This window comes from Adelges cooleyi, unplaced genomic scaffold (genome assembly GCF_023614345.1).
Source record: "Adelges cooleyi isolate 19-005CV unplaced genomic scaffold, UGA_ACOO_1.1 ACOO_flye_CR_arks_rails_tigmint_CR_PRNA_23, whole genome shotgun sequence".
Classification (NCBI taxonomy): Eukaryota; Metazoa; Arthropoda; class Insecta; order Hemiptera; family Adelgidae; genus Adelges; species Adelges cooleyi.
The window spans coordinates 15,339,951-15,359,223 of NW_026095893.1; the positions used below are offsets into that span (position 1 = coordinate 15,339,951).

At 30.7% G+C, this 19,273-nt stretch overlaps 1 protein-coding gene across 2 annotated transcripts in view; it reads right to left on the reverse strand.

The window, feature by feature from the left end:
- Nucleotides 1-2,964: 2,964 nt before the first annotated feature.
- The window catches only part of LOC126836246 (uncharacterized), a 49,153-nt gene continuing 32,844 nt past the window's right edge, over nt 2,965-19,273 (reverse strand). Inside the window, exons 5-10 of one of the 2 annotated variants that reach the window (XM_050569485.1) lie at nt 12,027-12,264; nt 11,708-11,949; nt 10,983-11,119; nt 10,728-10,906; nt 7,312-7,483; nt 5,280-5,395 (exon numbers count right to left, since the gene is read on the reverse strand). In XM_050569485.1, coding sequence (XP_050425442.1) covers nt 5,386-5,395; nt 7,312-7,483; nt 10,728-10,906; nt 10,983-11,119; nt 11,708-11,949; nt 12,027-12,264 — 978 coding nt within the window. In that variant the 3' untranslated portion in view covers nt 5,280-5,385. Of the gene's footprint in view, nt 5,396-7,311; nt 7,484-10,727; nt 10,907-10,982; nt 11,120-11,707; nt 11,950-12,026; nt 12,265-19,273 lie in introns of both variants that reach the window. The other variant, XM_050569484.1, reaches the window with a different exon arrangement.

Here is a 19,273-nt window from a genome sequence, read left to right on the forward strand (position 1 = left end):
GTAGTAATGAAAGTAAAAGAATAAGAGAAGATATAAAAATTAACTGTTTCGAATTTTGAAATTTAGATTTTTGATATAGGGCTATGCTTACAATTGTAATTGTGTATCGTCGGATTTTCAGATGTCTGTTTTAAGCAATTAAAGCCTGAGATAAGTATTACAAATTATAGAAGCTAACCTACCGAGTATAGTTCAGTTTATAACGCAGATTGCACGAGGAACTTGGGTATTATATCATTAAGACTTTCAAGGCAAACGGCTTTTGACTTATGTGAAGGATTCGCTTTTCGTATAGTATGATTCTATGAACAGTAGAAATTGTACCTCTTGGAAACGAATAGCCAATCCCTACCAATGACAAAATTTAATTTAAAAAAAATATGGAAAATAACAGATTTTTTTTGCGAAAAGTTTTACTTTGCGTTAATGGGGAACTAAATTGCGTACGCGGTATCAGACTGGAGACAATATGTTATAATTTTTCATACCTAATAATCAAAATTATATATGAAGAAAAGAACTTCTATGTATCATTATATGAAGCATAGTCCTCGACAATGCATAGGCTAGAGGAAAAATGGAGGCTTTCGAATTTTGGCGCAGAACATTTCCTACTAAAAGAAGATTGTACCGAAGAACTGTAAAAAAAAAATCAGTAGATATTGTAATAGTAGACTGTACGCTGGAAATGACGATGACAATAATAATACGGTCACTGTTTATATTTAAATTTCAATCATTTTTTCAATTTTAAAACATCTGCCAACGCCTAGATCAAACAAGATAATATGTTATATCACTGTTAATTATTTTATAGATGTAGTGTGGTGAGAGTCTTCAGAGAACTTATACATTTTGTAAATAAAAAAAACATAAGTAGACATTGGTACGTCCATAGTTTTATATGTTTCTGAGACATTGTCATTTAGATAGACAGAGGCAAGCAGATTAGGTGTATTTGAGAGGAAAAATCTGAGAGGAATATATGTGTCGACACCCAAACAGGAGTACGTAGAAAAAGGAATTATATAAGCTATTCAAATAAGTTTTTTCAAAGGCCGGATTTCTAAAAGAAATTTCAAAGAAAAGACTCGTGTAGGCCGGTCATGCGTATAGAAAACGAGGTTTTTTATTAAGGGCAAAAATCGAGTAAAAGATCACCGGTAAGCGGCCTTTGGGAAGACTACGTCTTCGATGGAAAGATTGTTTTAAACATGATGTAAAAAAAGTCGAACCCGATTTGCAGTGGAGGATAGTAATAGAGATTATCATAATAAGTAACACTAATAATAATATTAGACGTTAATAATAATTTTATAAAAAAGTAATAACAGTAATAATTTTAATTTACGTTACATTATACATACCCCATTCAGATGATCAGCAAACACATTATGTGTCTCTTCTATTCATCCAACATCCATTATTCATCGTCTAGTTTCTGGTTTCAATTAAGTAGGTAATTAAAAAAAAGTTTGATAAACTTCCAATCGCGTCTTTTCATGTTAAAAACTAACAACTTTTCAAAACTAAAACAAAACGTTATTTTATCTCCGATTGTGCTACTAAAATAACAATTAATAATGTACTTAGCAACCGTCAACAAATCAAATGATTTATTTATAATATTTGCGATAGGTCGTTAAGGCCTTGCATTATATTATAGACAATATTAAAACGGTTATTATGCAATTCTAAAACACAAATTGTAAATTAAATTTGAAGTATATTGTATTTTAATATGACTTTGAACATATTTATTGAAAAAGTGGATTAGCAAATTTTTGCGAATTATGACTATTAGACGACATTTGTTTGTACATGATTTCGTTTTATTATTATACGATTACGAATGTTTAATTTATTGAATTAATAACTTATATGTGTCAGTGGAGTAATAAAGTATATTCTAAACAGGTTACACTCATAATATGTTGAACGTTTAATTTTCTTTTTTAAAAGGTTCTAGGCGTTAGCCTTGTAGGAAAAACTGACTTTACTGCATCACTCGAGTGCTGAGCGGACATAGTTTCTTTCAGAATAGCTACTAGCTAGTAACGCCTCATCGACTTCCTCCGTCTTTGTTGTCCTTATTATAATTCAATAGATTTTTGTTATACTTGATGATTACGTGCATTAATTATACATTAAAGTTCTGTGTTGTATATAGTATGATTTGACTATTTTAGCACAGTTTTTTTCCTAAACTTAAAAATGAATAACGTTATTAGATAACATATGTATCAAACTAAGGTACATATTAACATTTTGAATGACCAACCAAAACAATGACATGGTAGAAAACGACACTTGCCTTCCTCATTCTCGGATGAATGTGAGCCACCCCTTATCGTGTAGGCATCTCCAAAATTAAAAAAACGAATGTGTTATAATCATGACAAATTAATTAAGTTTCAGCTTATAATGCGTAGTCGAATACCAAATATTTATTATTTTTAAGTTATTTCAAAGAAATATTTGCGTATAATCTGTATAATAATTGACAGTAATTAAACTCAATATACATTTATAAGTTAAGTAGTTCATGTAACAATGTGATACGGCAATGCAAGTTTAGCTAATGTTGTCCATCTTCATAGATGGACAAAATTCTTCAGAACTGCTAGTTATTCATATAAATAGAAGTTTTTTTTAATTTTTTTTTTTACACTAAATCATTAATATCAACAAAATAGTTGTATCTTACTTTTACAACTTTTGAAATTATTCTGATTTTCTAATTTTTTCAACATTTCAAAAAAGAAAAATCTAGATGCGACCATTTTCATTTGAGGTATCGAAGTGTAGATTCATTGATAGTATGAATTTATATATATATATATATATATATATATATGTATTTTTTTTATGTATAATTTATGTAAGGTTCATTAAAAAAACACGAAACAACTCATTAAAGTATTGAACATGAAAATTAAAATTTAATCAACATTATTAACAACGATTAACAATTAATAAGAGTTGAATATTATCATCACTATCACCGTTGTGTTATTAAAATATAAAATAAATATTAGATACATCAGCTGTCGTATGGCTCAAGAAGGGTCAATATCGCTTTTTGACCAATATGATTTATAATATTTTGAACATTGATTTCCTTTATTCATAAGCATAACACCGTTTGACCGTCATTAACTGAATGTAGCTCGAAGTAACAATTAACATTGACTCTTCTTGACCCAAATCACATTTACAGTTTTATAATATATCCAATATGTATTTCAATATGTTTTTATAAGTATACATTTTTTTAACACTATTATAATGCGAACTGAAAAATAAGTTAATAGTAATCTTACATTAGTTTGATTAAGAAATTCTAAAACCGTGTTATAAACTATAAGTAAGAACCATGACCAGAAAAATACTAATAAAATGTGCTAATTTATGGAAAAATAGCAGTATAATATCGCATTCGGCACTGTCAAATGTAATTTTAGAGATAGGCAAACAGCGATGAAGCTCCGACCTAACTGCATTGCTAAATTATCGGTTAAAATATACAAAAATAAACAAGATGCATATTATTTCTACTTAAATCCGTATATAATATTAATATTCCAGTCTGTGTAACGAGTTATAATAATACAGTAGATAGAAAAAATGATAGTAAATATTACTATTAATTTATATAATATATATAACAAGTACACGTACTACGTACGAAAAAAACAATATAATAAATTGTAAAATATTAAATACACGATGTCCCACGGTTAGTAAACACTCACTGTAATAGTTCTCTCAAGACTCAGATATATAATGATTTATACATTTAAAAACGTTTCAAAAAAAAATGTATATACGTTACTAAAAATGAAAAATGCAAATGAAACAAGAGAATGCCATTTCGTCCCTTATAAACATTTGCTAACGTTTTCAATCGCTAGTTTAAAATAATATAGGTACTTTTATATTTACCAATATAAATATCTCTAAAATCGTAATAGTTGGGATTTACCGTTTTCTTGAGGTAACACTGTTCCATTACTTATTTATTTTAAAATGTATCAGTTCATAAAATATATCTTTATTAAAATTATTGTTTGTGAAATTTTATCGTAGATAGAAAATCATAATTTGAAAATATACAAGTTAAAGTCATTGATAGTCTAGAAATGTATAGATTACTCAAAAGTTACCGGAAACTAGAATATATAGTTCAATGGGCGCTATGCTATAAGATATCTATTGTTTTCCATGGTGTAATTTACCACGGATTTTTTTGAAAGTGATGCTGCTAAAAAAAAAGTACAGTCGGAACGCGTTAAAATCTTTTTTTATCTAAGAGAGCTACAACAGGAATCTATCAATTCACGACGTGGGACACCCTGTTGTCCTGTTAGCCGGAGAGATCACTCTTCGGTTTCTTCTTGACCGATGTCGATTGTCTGAACTGTGCTGCTGTCTTCGGGCAGCAACCTTAGTTTTTCGGGTTCTGCGTCTGGCATTATGATGCACATGAACGTTTTGCCAGAATGTTTGTCACGCGGATAAACTGTGACGGGTGTGAACGACAAGGCGTTCGGCCCTTCAACGTACTCCAAAAGTTTCTGGTAAACGTCAGGGAAATGTTGACGAAGCTCGACACCCCTTTGCCGCAGATGCCTTTGTATGTTGGTGAAGCAAACCTGACGCGACTTGTGGACACCGCGCTTGCGTCCCGGCAACGAGGTCAAGATAAGCGTGTCCGGGCCGCTGATGTCTGCAGCGGAATTACGTCGGCTAGGGCCGTCGCCGCCGTAGTTGACAGTGCGTAGGTTTTTGCTCAGTCGGAGCTTAACGAATTTATAGACTACGTGTCGCTCCCACTGCACGGGCCCGGGCCCGGGCACCTCGCTTTGCACGCACACTGACACGTACAGCACAAACCGCGTGTCAGGGTTATACGTTTTGCACAGCTGCTCGAGCCGATCCAGTTCTGGGTCGATTTCCGTCCACTTGGCATATACCGGTTCGCACTGCTGATTGCCGCCGTCCCGCACGAACTTGCCGGCCAGTTCTATGCCGGAAAAATGGCATTTTACAGCCCCGCGCCCATGTGAAAGAAAACCGCGTCGCGCTATAGTCGATAGTCGGTCCAAGCACGCCTCATTGCCTTTGACCGCGTCTACTACCGACTGGCAAAGCGTGGCCGTACGCCTGTTCAGACATATCTTCCGGTGGTCCTGCCAATGGGCGCGACGGCATCGCCGCGAACAGTACATATGGTTGCAGTTGTGGCACGTCTTAAACGTACGCCGTGCCTCGGCTACCGTCGCAGAACGCTGGCACTCAGAGTTCCGGCAGCGGATAGTGCCTGGCTCGTAAGCGACGCAATTCAGATCTTCACTCGAGCGCCCGGGCCGTTGTTGCTGTGCGTTATCTGAAACTATCAACCGCGTATTGTATTAGTACAATCCAGTTACAATGGTATGACCGACTACAAATGCAATCGAATATTCTGTAGGCCATAAAGCTACTCAGCGGCCTGCGGCTCCGAAATTTTAGTTGGCTAATTTTTTTAGTCGAATTTATTGGGTCCTACTAAAGACGAAGAATTTGCGGCTAAGGGGTGTGGGGTTTATTAAATAAGTACTAACATTTTTTTTCTAGAGTCTTGACTCTACGCCTACGTACAAAATTATATAATTTGGCCTAGTTTTAAAGAAATGTGTATACAGTTTTGCCTATAAAATTATTCATTTAATTGTTCTAAGGATCATTCATAGTTCAAAAATCACATGGTAAAAGATTCGTTTAATAATTTATTGGTGGACGATCGTGCTATTCGGCAAAGTTGATGAGTGTAAATGTGTTCGAAAGCAAGAAGATCAGATCAGGGCATATCCATCAGTGCCGGATTTAAAGATGTAGAAGCAGGGCCTGATAAATACTTCTCCAAACCTTTTTCTCTATTTACTATTTTATTACCACTACTAGGTCCCTTAAAAGTCAATAATGCCGAATATTATGAAACGGTAGCGTTAACATAATGTTAAATTTTTACCTTCCCAGCTGATCCATTTATGTCACCCATACCACATTTAAATTTGAACCCCTATTTTTTTAGCCACTCATAAAGTATATTAAAAAAACATCTATGGGTTTTTCTATATTTATTTTCTTCTTGGCCTAATTTATATAGCTGTTTCTTCGTATAAAAATAGAAATCGTTCGACTTTACACCTCTCCATAAACGAGACACTTTATAGTTATTTTGCCCTCATAAACTGGATATTAGCCTCATGTAATAACTATAAACTAATAATGATATTTTTCACACAGCTAGTTATATTATTACTATTAGGAATAGCCTTCTAACGTTCAAACTTGTGTGGTTTTAAACTGTATTCAAACTGATTAATTTTTTAACTTAGAAGTTGTACATAATATTTTAATATATTTTTATTCTGCGTATTATTTTATTTTTTTATTGTACTGTGGTTGTGCTACTTAGGCTCCCTTTAGTATTAAGTTTAATTGATTAAACCATTTTGAATTCATTTTATATTATTTATTGTATTTTGTTTACGTGTGTGATTTTTGAGCGCCCTCGCGCAGTGTTAGGTACCTCTAGAGTAAACTGCAAAACTATAGTCTAGACTTAAAGTTCAATTAGAGCGGCTAATCCTCCAGCCAATTGTAAAAGGGTGTTAGCGACCATAACAAATTAATATGCATAATATTATATAGTGTTGTACACAAATGACAAAAATAATGTTTGCCTCAACGCATACAGCTTTTCCTTAAATCTGGATCTACATTGAACAAAAAATAAATAGATAATATGGTAGCTCTTCAATACTTTGCGGGAAGGCCCCTAAATCGGGGTTTGACTGCCATTCTTGAGAGCCACATCCCTGTAAGCCGGGACTGTATGGCTAGGCCTCCCACTACTGTAGTTAGAGTGGAGAGGGGAGGGAGGGTTGTTAGCATTGAAATAGCTAGACTAAAATGTAGAATCTAATTTGAGCGCTACCGAGCCAAAAAAAAAATTAAATAATTATATTAAAAACTAATCTAGACGACGAAATCACATACATACAAAAAAAAAAAAAAACATAACTCTACGATGCATTAACATAATTATACTTTTAACTAATACTGTAATCGCAAGTATTTCGCACGGCGTTAAATGATATTATCCACGCGTTACATAAGCAGCAGCATGACCTATGATCATATTATTACAGCCGTCGAGTAATGTAATATGTTTTATGTAAAGAAACGTTTATCGAAATATTAGCTTAGCGGACCGTCTGACATAGGCGCTGATGTGTATTTCTCAGTATAGCATAGACTTACATGTCGGACATGCCCGAAGCAGCGTAGGGCTGACTTCGGTTCATCGTGTTGCCGCTGCTTCGACGCCGATGGTATCTAAACGTGTTGTTGTTGTTGATATTGTTAGGTACTTGCAGACCTAACAACGAGTTAAGCACGTCTTCCATCGTGGTCGAACCGGGGCTCGGCCGATCTGCAATATTTTATAATTTGTGCTCAAAAAAATAGTGAATTCTCAACCATTTTAATTATACGGTATATGGTGTCATTTGCCGAGAACTATAAAATGTTATGAAAATAAGAAGAAGAAAAAGTTTAATAAGAAATTAAGCTTATCGTTACACAGCGGCGCGGATGAAAAACAACAATGAATAAATAGACATCATAAAATAATGCGTACAGCGTAAAAGTATACAAATGTCGCAATAATATATAGTGAAATGGTAAAATAAAAATGAAGTAAAAGTAACAATAACAATAACAATTAACAGTACTATATAATATATTATAATGCGATTTAGTATGTATGTTGAGAAAACACATGCACGGAGTGGCACACTAAGAGAGATATGGCAGACTGTATAACACGTCATACAAATATGTTGTATTCAAAGGCCTAACCTTGATTTGAGCAAAATCGCCATGGTAATTTATCCTAAATCGAATTTGGGCATTATTTCAATTTTTTTCTTAATAAAAGTTCAAATAGTTAATAAAAAAAAACTAATATTAAATGAAATTGTATTTTTTTTCAACAAATTTTAACAAAAATAAATCATTCCTCCAAATGGTAGTTGTTTAAAAAAAAATAAGAAAACATTTTTTTCTACTTTAATTTTGGTGAAAACTGCACTTAAAAAGTTGTTCTTTAAGAAAACTAATCGATCGATAAAAAAATGTATTCCCAATAAAGCATCCTCAAACTGTCCTAATAAGTATATAAAACAAATGTAGCTCTAAACTGTTTTTGTAAAAAAAATTGTCTATACCGAATGCCTTAAGCGGTAGTTTATGAAACGTTGTCTTAAAAATTAAATATATGTAACTTTTATTTCAAAATTGTAAAAAAAATATATTATTTTATTAATTATTTTTTTCATCTCATATTTTAGTGACCTAGGTACTTTAGTTTAAATACTTTAATGTTTTTTAAAAATGAGATTTAAACCATAAAATATTATTTAAAATTTGCACTGTCACTGCAGTCTGCAATATCACATAACTACAAAAATGCAAAGTATCCAGGAGAAACAAAAAAACGTATTAAAAATACAATTTTGCTCTCGTCTGAGTTATACAAAACTCACTTATATTTTTTTGGTTTTTATTATTTAAAATACAAAAGTAAATTTAAAAATTCAACGTTTTATTGCATCTTAGCCTTGAGTAAGCTTGTATTGTTTTTTTACACATAAAAATGATAAATAAAGTACATGTATTAATATATTATACAACACAATATTGTCTTAAATTTTTGGAAAATGGGGAAACAAACAAGTGTATTATGGTTTATAAAAAAATAAAATAATTTAACAACAATATGTTGATAATGATGTAAATAAATATTAACAACAATAATACATTTGGTGACAAAATAAGTATACATTTAAATTATACTATATAACTATTAAATTTGCAACTATATAATCGCATCAATAAATAAATACACAATTTATAATAACGAAATTTATAATAAATTCTAATTTTAACCATTTTATTAGTAAAATAATATGAATAAAATATATTAAATTCAAACCAATTAAGTATACTTAAATAACATATTATTAAAACAATTTATTTCATAGTCTTGATAATTAATTAATAAAGAAGAATAGTTAACGCTTAAGTTTTAATGTTATATTATTAATTTAAATAAACAAATTATTGAAACAAGCAAATTTAGTTTTAATAAAAACTTTAATATTAATATATATATATTTGTATGTTTATTTTATTTATTTATCTTAAAGTAAATCGAGTTTCTTTGATCAAATTTGACTTATAAACTTAAATATAACACCACAAATTGTTGGAAATAAGAATTAAGTGTTATACTTTTAATTACCTAGTTACTCCAAATAGCTACTTTGACTGGAGTATAACATAATACAATTTCATAAAAAAATCTTTAAAACACATTAATGTCATATTTATAATATTGTACATTAAATATAACATTATCATTGCAAGAGCACAATTTGTTTATTTTAATTTTAATGAATACAAATTTTATAACAATTATTATAATATGATCATGTATTGTTATAATGTAAAGTAAGAACACTAGTTATTATAATTTAACTTGATGTAATAAAATAACGTTTAAAAATTAATATAATATTGGGTTCACTTAATATAAAAATATTTACCGAAGAAATTGAGTTTATTAAAATTGATTATAAGAAAATATTTAATGGTAGAAAAAAATAATAAATTTTTCTGAACGAAATAATTAAAGATATGTGACAGTAAACAAATGTGTTTATCGGTACTTAGCAGAGGCAGAAACTGCAAATTCCAATGAAATTAGTAATTTCAAATTACACAACCGAACATTTAACAAGTTGAAATAATAGTTAATTGCTATTGTCAGTAATAATGTATGCAACATTTTATTGTAAATTTTGGAATGTAAATCCAAAAGTTTGGTTTTTAAGAAAAGCAACAGTATTCAACTTTCAAACATATTTTTGTAAATGAATCACAGTTTATGTTGAATGCAGTATATTTTATATTAGTTTCTTTCAGTTAGCGAATCTTATACGTATAATATTGGTTTTATCTTAAACAAAAAATATAAAACCGTAATAAGTAGAATATATGCGTCATTATAGTAAGTTTAATATTAAATGTATACTTAACTTGTTTCTTTCCTTTCAAGAACGTCAACATTTTAATATTTTATGTCGTATAGATGATTTTAATAATAAATCAACTAATACTTTCTTTCTTATTTAAAGAATAGTATTAACAAAAAATAAAATTCACATTTCAAATGCCCAAGTAATTAACTCAGATATTGAAATCATCTATTTTTATCATTTGTATTAACCTATAGAGCCAATTTAACATTTTAATAATGCTAAGAAAATTAAACATACAAAAAATATTCACAGTACTTGTCATGCTCTATGTTTTACATACAAAAAAAAAAAAAAAAAATAATAATAATAATAAAAATAATAATGAAAATAATTACTTTTCTAAAGTTTCAAACTTTGCTTAAGTGTGATATACATAAAAAATAATAAGAAACATTTAACAACTAAATTGGCTTAAACAAAAAACGAAAACGAAAGTTACAAAATAAATAAAATCTAAAAGGTAGTCCAACATAAGCTGTCAAGTGCTGATGCATTTTTTCAGCTTCTACATTGCAGGCAGTGTCCGATTTTTGTACTTGGCAGCAAGCCGTGTCTACGTATAATCACACTCACCATTGACCCATCCACTTGCTTTTTGGGTCGGCTTGGTGGGTACAGTCGTCTTATATGGTTGCGGTGGTGTCCTATTTTCTGATGGAGGTGTATCCCTAGTTAGACTCGGTCTTTTGTTACCCACAAATGAGCTCTCTAGCCAACATAAACGACCTGTGCTGCCTCTGAGAGATGGACATCTATAAAATTGAAAACAAATGGTCATCAAAGTTTTATCACACAAGTAAATAAGTTTGAACGGTGACTAATAATTACCGCGAAGAGGTGTCATGGTAGTCTGTATTTAATCTTTCTTTACTACCATCTGGAGATGAGGAAGATACATAATTAGCAATGGCTGACGTCACTTCCTTTATCGATGATTGTACTTCCGACAAGTTGGCTTGACTGGTCTGAAAAAGGTAAAAACAATGTAGTACTTAGAACCTTACTTTGTTGAAACAGGGTTAATATACGTTAATTATAATATTATTATAGTTGTAATGTTTAAAGCGAACAATTTCTTTAAATTTGATTAATAAACTGAAAATTAAAAATATTAATAGGTAACCCTAACATCATGTCAATGAACATAATATAATTATTATATCCATTACCAAATAAACAAACAAGCACAAACTTTTCTTAGTACATTTAAACACTTGTCCCAGTCATGGAAGATGTTATAACGAGAAGTTAACAACACAGTAATCCTTCTTTTTTTAAGTCTGGGGAAGAATTATCCTGCACAATATTATCTAGGGAGCATGCATGTTAAGTGTTTATTCAGTCATGGCTATATCAATATTGATGAACAAAAAAAAATGAACTATAAGAAACCAACATTTCCTTAAATATTATTTACACGAAAGCATTTTTTGTCAATGTTATAACATGTTTGAACAAAAGAATCACTTATGTCTTAAAAGTTATTAATGTTAAGCAATAATTTTTTGCCAAGCCACTCTTTGAAATAATATCTTATATTCTTTATCTATTACCTGTTCATGATGTTGTTGAGCAAGTAGTCCTGCGGCGAGTCGTTCAGCCGGAGTTCTAGGCTTGGACAATTTCTCTTGAGACCTCCAACCCAAATAGGGTTGTCGATAATTAAACGACGATCGTGTTGAGCTACAAGGAGATGTACTATTTGAATGTGTTCCTCCATTGAGACGGCTAGTACTCCAGCGCGAGAAGTTTTTGGTCGCAGCATGCGTTTGGGGACTAAGCAGCGACGAATTATCTAAAAATTAAAATTTCCAAACGATTTTTTAATCATAAAACATTTGTCACAGTACAATATACTAATATAATACTCACTGTGATTAGAATGTGCTTTAGGAGACTGCGACTGGGTGGACGACAAACTCGACATGCTAGTCGTATGACCGGCATCACTGTGCCTTTTCAACAAAAACCCTTGAGCGGGCACGTGGTTTGTCTTGTACCATTCAGGAAGATTTAGCCGTTGTAACGAACGTTGGATACGTAGTTCATGTTCAGACAGCATACGCTCGCCTCGGTTGACTGTCCCTTTGCGGAGTTCATTTTCTGGTACCTAAAACAAAAAACAAACAACATTTTTACTTGATTATTTAATTTAAATATAAAAAAAAAAAAAAAAACATTATCAAAATCATATCAAATTGTACTCAAAACTAACGCTAAAGCGGTAAACGGGTTGTTCGATACGTTTTTTCTTCACACGAAATACCGACTTGGGAATGCGTTTCAGGTCCCAAATTATACGACTTTCGATATAAGCGTGCATGGATTTCGTGTACAAGTAATCGTCGGTGTCCAACCATTTGTCGATTCTGTCCATTGTGATGGCAAATCAACAGGAATTAATTCAACAAAAAAACAAAGGCGAATTCGGACCGACCCGGTCAACAGAGCAAACGTGAATGTGCAAACCAACGTGTTGTTAACCGAATAGGCAACGATAATTTTAAATACATGTAAAGTGACCGTTATTAAACTTTGATTCGTTATCTACATTTGTATACGCCCTCTCCATCCTCCTCCGTGTATACTTTAACTTATATTTTGTTACAATAACAAATAATACGTTCTACTATTTCCGACTTATTGATAATAAATAAATATAAAACTATAAATAAACCGATAATATTGGTCGCTGATAAAGCCTGGCTATGTCTCGACTAGTAACGGACCGTCATTATCGTTATCATTTTTATTTTCAAACATTTATCTCATGTCCTCACATAATATAATATTATAATTCACAGACATATTAATAATATGAAATATAAAATAAATGTTGCCACCACCGCCCTCCCACTTCACGGCAATGTACGGTATCCGATTTCAGGTTAAAACAATTTTAAAAATTGAAATTATATGATATTAATAATTATACCTACTTTGTACAGTAGATTGTAAATGAATATAAAATAGTCAAAACAATTTTACCTATTTTATTTTATTCAAATAAAATTGTACTTTAATAAATTATTAAACGCAACAATTATTCAAATTCAATTTAATTTACATACAATTTTTTAAGAATAAATTATTTCTATTCGTTATAACTTATAAATATAGTAATTTTGGATATCACTTATTTTTTTCAATTTAATATTATTTTTAGTTCAATAAAATATGTACGGTAACTATGAATGAAGAACATTAAATACATTTTGTTATTTACGCAAATTATTATTTAATTTATAATTCTCATTTTTTTTATTGCGTTTGTATTCGTGAATAATGTTATTATGTTATTACAATAAAATTTGTCCAACACTATTTAATTTTTAATAGTAACATATAAAAATGTGTTAATACGTTTCAATAAATCAACTTAACTAATTATTAGATTAGATTACTAGACATTTAATTAGGCACAATTTAAAATTGAACGCACCTATGTTACATTATGTTATTCTAAATTAAAAACAAGACTAAATTTAATTTGATCGGATTCCGTGTTTATTTTAATATGTATCGATGTCGTGTTTTTAAGTTATTACAAATGATATAATCTTGTGACAGTATAAAAGGCATATAAGATGTGTAGTCCTAAGTAATTAGTTAATAGAATTTTAATGGGAAATTAAATATTTGAAATAAATCGTGTAAATGGGAAGTGTCAAACTCCAAAGAATCTTACTATTAGGCATTGAATCACTTCAATAAGTATTCAAAGGTCAACTATAAATTAGAATCTTCCATATTATATTATAACATAACCCGGTTTTAAAATTTAATTGGTTTATATTATCTCAAATTACCTTTTTCCTAACTACTGAAAACGTTAAGTTAAGATATGTTAATTAATTTAGAAAAAATCTGCAGTTAAATGATTTAAGTAACAAAACAAGTATGAAAACTCGCGAAATTTATTATACGTCGTAATTTGTTAGTTGTTAAAATTGTTCATTAAATTAGAACTTAATTACAGTATTATAAGTGTATACTGTATAGTTAATATTCAAAAAAACAACCAAACAGACAATGCGACAAATGAATTCATGTCTTTAAATTATTTATTCATTATATATAATTTATAAGAAATTTAGTTCAATTTATATATTTACATACTAACACATACAAACTTACATTGTTTTACTAAAATATTAATTACATAATAAGGGAAGTAGTCCAATTTTTCAATTTCTAGATAATGACACCAATTAATGGTACATTCATAATTGGACTACTGCCCTTCTTCCTCTGTGCCCTTCATATGTAGTATAATATTATAGTTCGTATTGACCACAGACTTTTTTTAAATTACTATTTAATTAATTTCAGTTTGACACAGTGATCATTTATTTGTATTCGCTTTAATTCGCTTGCAAATAGTCTCTATTAGGGTTGGGCCTATCCGGATAATTCGGATACAGATATCCGAAATCCGGATAGTTTCGGATATCCGGATAATCGATCAACTATCCGGATATCCGAAACTATCCGGATAGTTAAAAATTATCCGGATAGTTTCAGATATTCATTTCATTTTTATAAGACAAATATACCTTAATAATATAGTGTTTTTAAACATACCGAATAATAAAATAATGACACCTAATTAAATTTTACTATCACATGAATGATTTTTAGATATATCCGTGTCAGTGGTTGTTAACCGACTCTTTGCAGAGTCCATCCTCAGGGTTGTCACGACTGTTTTGCTGCCGGTTAATAACCACTGATACGGATATATCTGAAAATCATCCACGTGATATTTCAACTCGTGAAAATTTCAAAAAATACATAAATTTGAGTACTCAAAAAAATATATTCGGCTGGTTAAAAATTAAATGAATATCCCAAACTATCCGGATAATTTTTAACTATTCTGATAGTTTTGGTTCTACGAATAATTGAAATATTATTTGATATCCGAAACTATCCGGATAGTTTCGGATATCCGGATAGTTGATCAATTATCCGGATATCCGTATCCGAATTATCCGGATATCAAATAATCCGGATATCCGCAAAATCCGAATATTAGTCCCAACCCTAGTCTCTATATCCAGAAATTATCGATTTCCCCTTATCACACTACCGTTCCTATTCCCTCCCCAATATGTTACAAAGAAACCTCGAACATTTTCGACAGACTTGTCTTCAAGAGAAAAAACAGGCTTGTTATTTTGTCAAAATTCGCAAACGAGAGTGAAAAATTAAAAATCCGGCATTGAGGTGCATTCGGGGGATTCGGACCCTTCCGTCTACGTTTGTTCAAAATTCTAGATCTCTGCGAGCTGTATATTTGCCTGGGCATAGCAGATAAAACATGCATACATGCAAAAATACAATGCGAATCATGTATGTAGACAATTGATTAATATACATAATTGAATAAGGAATGCGATTTTGAAATTTACACTACGAAGAGTTGTCAGCTCAAAATATAATATTTACCATGTTTTAATTTTCGGTTTTTTATTTTTATAGGGACGATGATATTTTTATACTTCTATGCTATACGACGCAGTCAACTTTGGAACTGTTATGCGCTTTATATAGTAGTTTCGAATATTCCAGTCGAACGACTCCAGCTGATGATGCAAACGAGCAGACAAACAGACAAAAACGGATGAGCGTAGGACGGAATTCAGGAGGCGACACGACATATAATAATATTGTAAAGAATGCTCAACCCAAAATAGAAACTATTTTTAACAGCAATCGCAGTGTTCCGGGTTTATGTTTCATCTGAGCACTTGATTAGTGTATTACACACATTTTTATATTAAGCTACCCTGAAAATTTAACGACCATACTGGTTGTGAGACTCGTATCAAGTTCCACGACCAAGTGTTGAAATATTTACACTTCACACTGCAAACATTAAAAATACAATTTTTATTTTGCTGTTTCGTAAAATCTTATGTTTACTTAAAATCACTTGTATCCTTTTGATTCTCGCAATTTAAAAATATTAACGTAAAGTTACTGTCTATATACACGTATCATTCAATGTATTTTATCATTATATGGTAATGATAACAAAAATACCGACATTGTTCAAACTTTTACCGTGTATTGTTATGTTTGCTATATTGAAATATTGTGACAAACTACTAACACCTTAGTTTTTATTAAATTGTACATGTCAAAACAATTTTAAAATCCTCTACAGGTGTAACTCTATGATAAGTGATAACTATTAAAATTCTATTGGAGAAATTTTATAATCTCTGTTAACTTAACTTAACCGATAACAAATTAATAAGTTGAAAATGTTCACAACGTTTCAAAAATCGTATTATTATTTTTTTTTTATATATATATATTACTATATATATCATATTACCATATATTATTATTATCATTATATATTATTATTGTTATTTTCTATCATCTTGCATGCCAAAGACGATCGAAGAGATGATATGGATTTTCAGAAACATTATTTTCTACACTATTATAAACAATGTACAATATTTATTATTGTTTGTACAGCTCTTTACAAATGGTACATACCGTTAAGGTCGGCATAAAGTATAATATGGTGCTATTGACGGTAGGAGACAACATCAGCAACACTACTGCTGCGTTCCAATCGATTTTTCATCTATGTCTCACAATAATGTTATAGTAAAACCGACACACACATAATAATATACTGCATAGCATGCTGCAATGTCCCTGACCACGGCGTGACCCCAATCATGCGACGTATGAATTCATATAAACAAGTTAGTATTAGTGTTAAAATGATGTCACCGGTAGCGTCGGAATATGAGACACGAATCGAAACGATATGGTAATTAACTTATTCAATGTCAAAATTCAACGCTATCGAAAATAATACTACCTACAACATACTTGAAAAACGACTGAAGTAGATTTTCGTAAATATTATACACGAGACACAGTAAACAGTTAACTCAAATATAGTCATGTCATTAATATGAATTGTTTATTACTTTTATGATTTTTTTCTCACATGCAGTTAATAATTTATATCTACTCGTGGGCTGAAAGCTGATGATTGCGTATTCCAGTGTAGTTCCCAGATGAATAACAAAATCGATTTATCTCTCGCATGACTCTGTGCGGCTTTTCTTTCGCTAAACTTTATAGGTTTATAACTTAAAAAACGTTTTAAACCACAGAAAATCAGGAATGACAAATCAACGTTCAATCTTGGGCGTGTTTAAACGTAGGTATATCACAGACGTTTACCTACAATGATACATTTAGTGTAGATTAATAGGTACAAAACATTGTCAAACACTGAAAACATTATTCGTAATCTGTTTATATTATTTGTTAAAGTACATTATCCTGCAGTTATTATTTTATAAACCCTGTCTAAAATGTTGATAAGTGATAGGGTTTTCTATGATTTATAGCAAAATTAAAACAAAATTGGGGATTATTTTCGAGGTTTTCGTTTTTCGTGTGTACGTGTTAACTATACTAAATCTAGTTAAAGTTAAAATATTTTAATATACGCTATGATTATGACATAAAGCAGACGGTACCGCAAAACATTTAGGTCGACGTTTTCCAGAACAGTTTAGTGTATACGCAAATAAAAAACCCACTCACTCAAATACTGTGAGAAACTTTTAACTAATATAAGTTCAACACGCCACGGCAGCGTGTAGGCGTATATAAAAGTAAAAATCATGAGAAATTCGATCACCGCACCACCTTCCTACAATCAAAATTGACGGTGCCAAAAAATTGGACACCAAAAACTACGTCTGTTGTCTACCTATTACGATTTCGAAGAAACCATCGCCAAAATATGGATCATAAAAATAAAATAACAACCCCTCCTCCCCGTGAGAGCTCAATACACGGGCAAGAACAAAAATATACATATAGGTACCTATATATACGTACTTATACGACGAGGCCACAATATTATTGACATTTCTATTACGAAACATTATTTTAAAAAGGAAGGAGCACTGAGCACTTAAACGTTTAAGATGTCTAAAAACTAAAAATCATAACTTAGTAACTTATAACTTATTGACTCCATTCGGAATAGTATTTTAATGTTAAATGCATTTGTGTTCCATACGTTCATATATTTTATTTTCTATATTGTCACTATTTAAAAGAAAATAGATATAGAAATAAAATGTCTCTCAAAATCGGCTAAGTAAAGTTTCTAAGAATTACCATCAATAACTTAATATGCAAGTAATAAAATATACTTGTACCCGTTGAGTTCGTTGTTTGTTAAAATTCAAATGTACCTATCTACGAATAATAAAAAGGAAAATGATTTGTTATTTAAATAACGAATAATTTCACTTTAATCAGAATTTGTCATAGTTAAATTGTAGTCCTAATGACACAAATATTACATATTATTTTCTCAGGTGTTAAAGAATTCAACGAATATACGTAGGTAAATAATTTTTTTTTTTTACATTTTAAACTATGGATGTAGTGCTTAACATTTTAAAACTAGTTTGATCGAGCCAAATTCGTATACTAAATAAGTGCTTGGTCAAATTATTAAAATATCAACTTGGCTTCTATTTTGCACACATGCTTAAAAAAGTTTTTTTTTGTTATATACACAATCAAAAAATAATAATGTAGACAAGAATGTTCATAACAGTTCTTGGCGTAGTTCAGCTGACTGGGTCACACTGTGTTAGTGCAAATGACATACCTAAGTTATGTTATCATTTATCAATATTAACATAGACAAAACATAGTATTATAAGAGATACCTGGAGATCCGTTATCCTACAGCGGTACAGATAGCACGGTTGTCTGATCTGATAGAAATACTGCATTTTCGGTAGGAATATTAGCAGGTATTAGCAGCTATTAGTGTTGCACTACAAAGACTGAAGCGTTTGCTGCTAGGAGAGTGAAAAATACCTGCAGCTAAAGACAATATAAAATATTATACACGACCGTTTGACAGTAATCAGCCCAGCAAACTCCGCCCATTAGGCTTTTGTCTTTAATATAATAGCGTGCAAGAGTATAATATTTCTCCTCGATATATTCTACAGGGTAATTTCAAACACCAGTATTTTGACAAAAGTACTAGGCAAGACAATAGCCGCTAATAGAAAAACGATTAATAACAACTCTAAAATCTT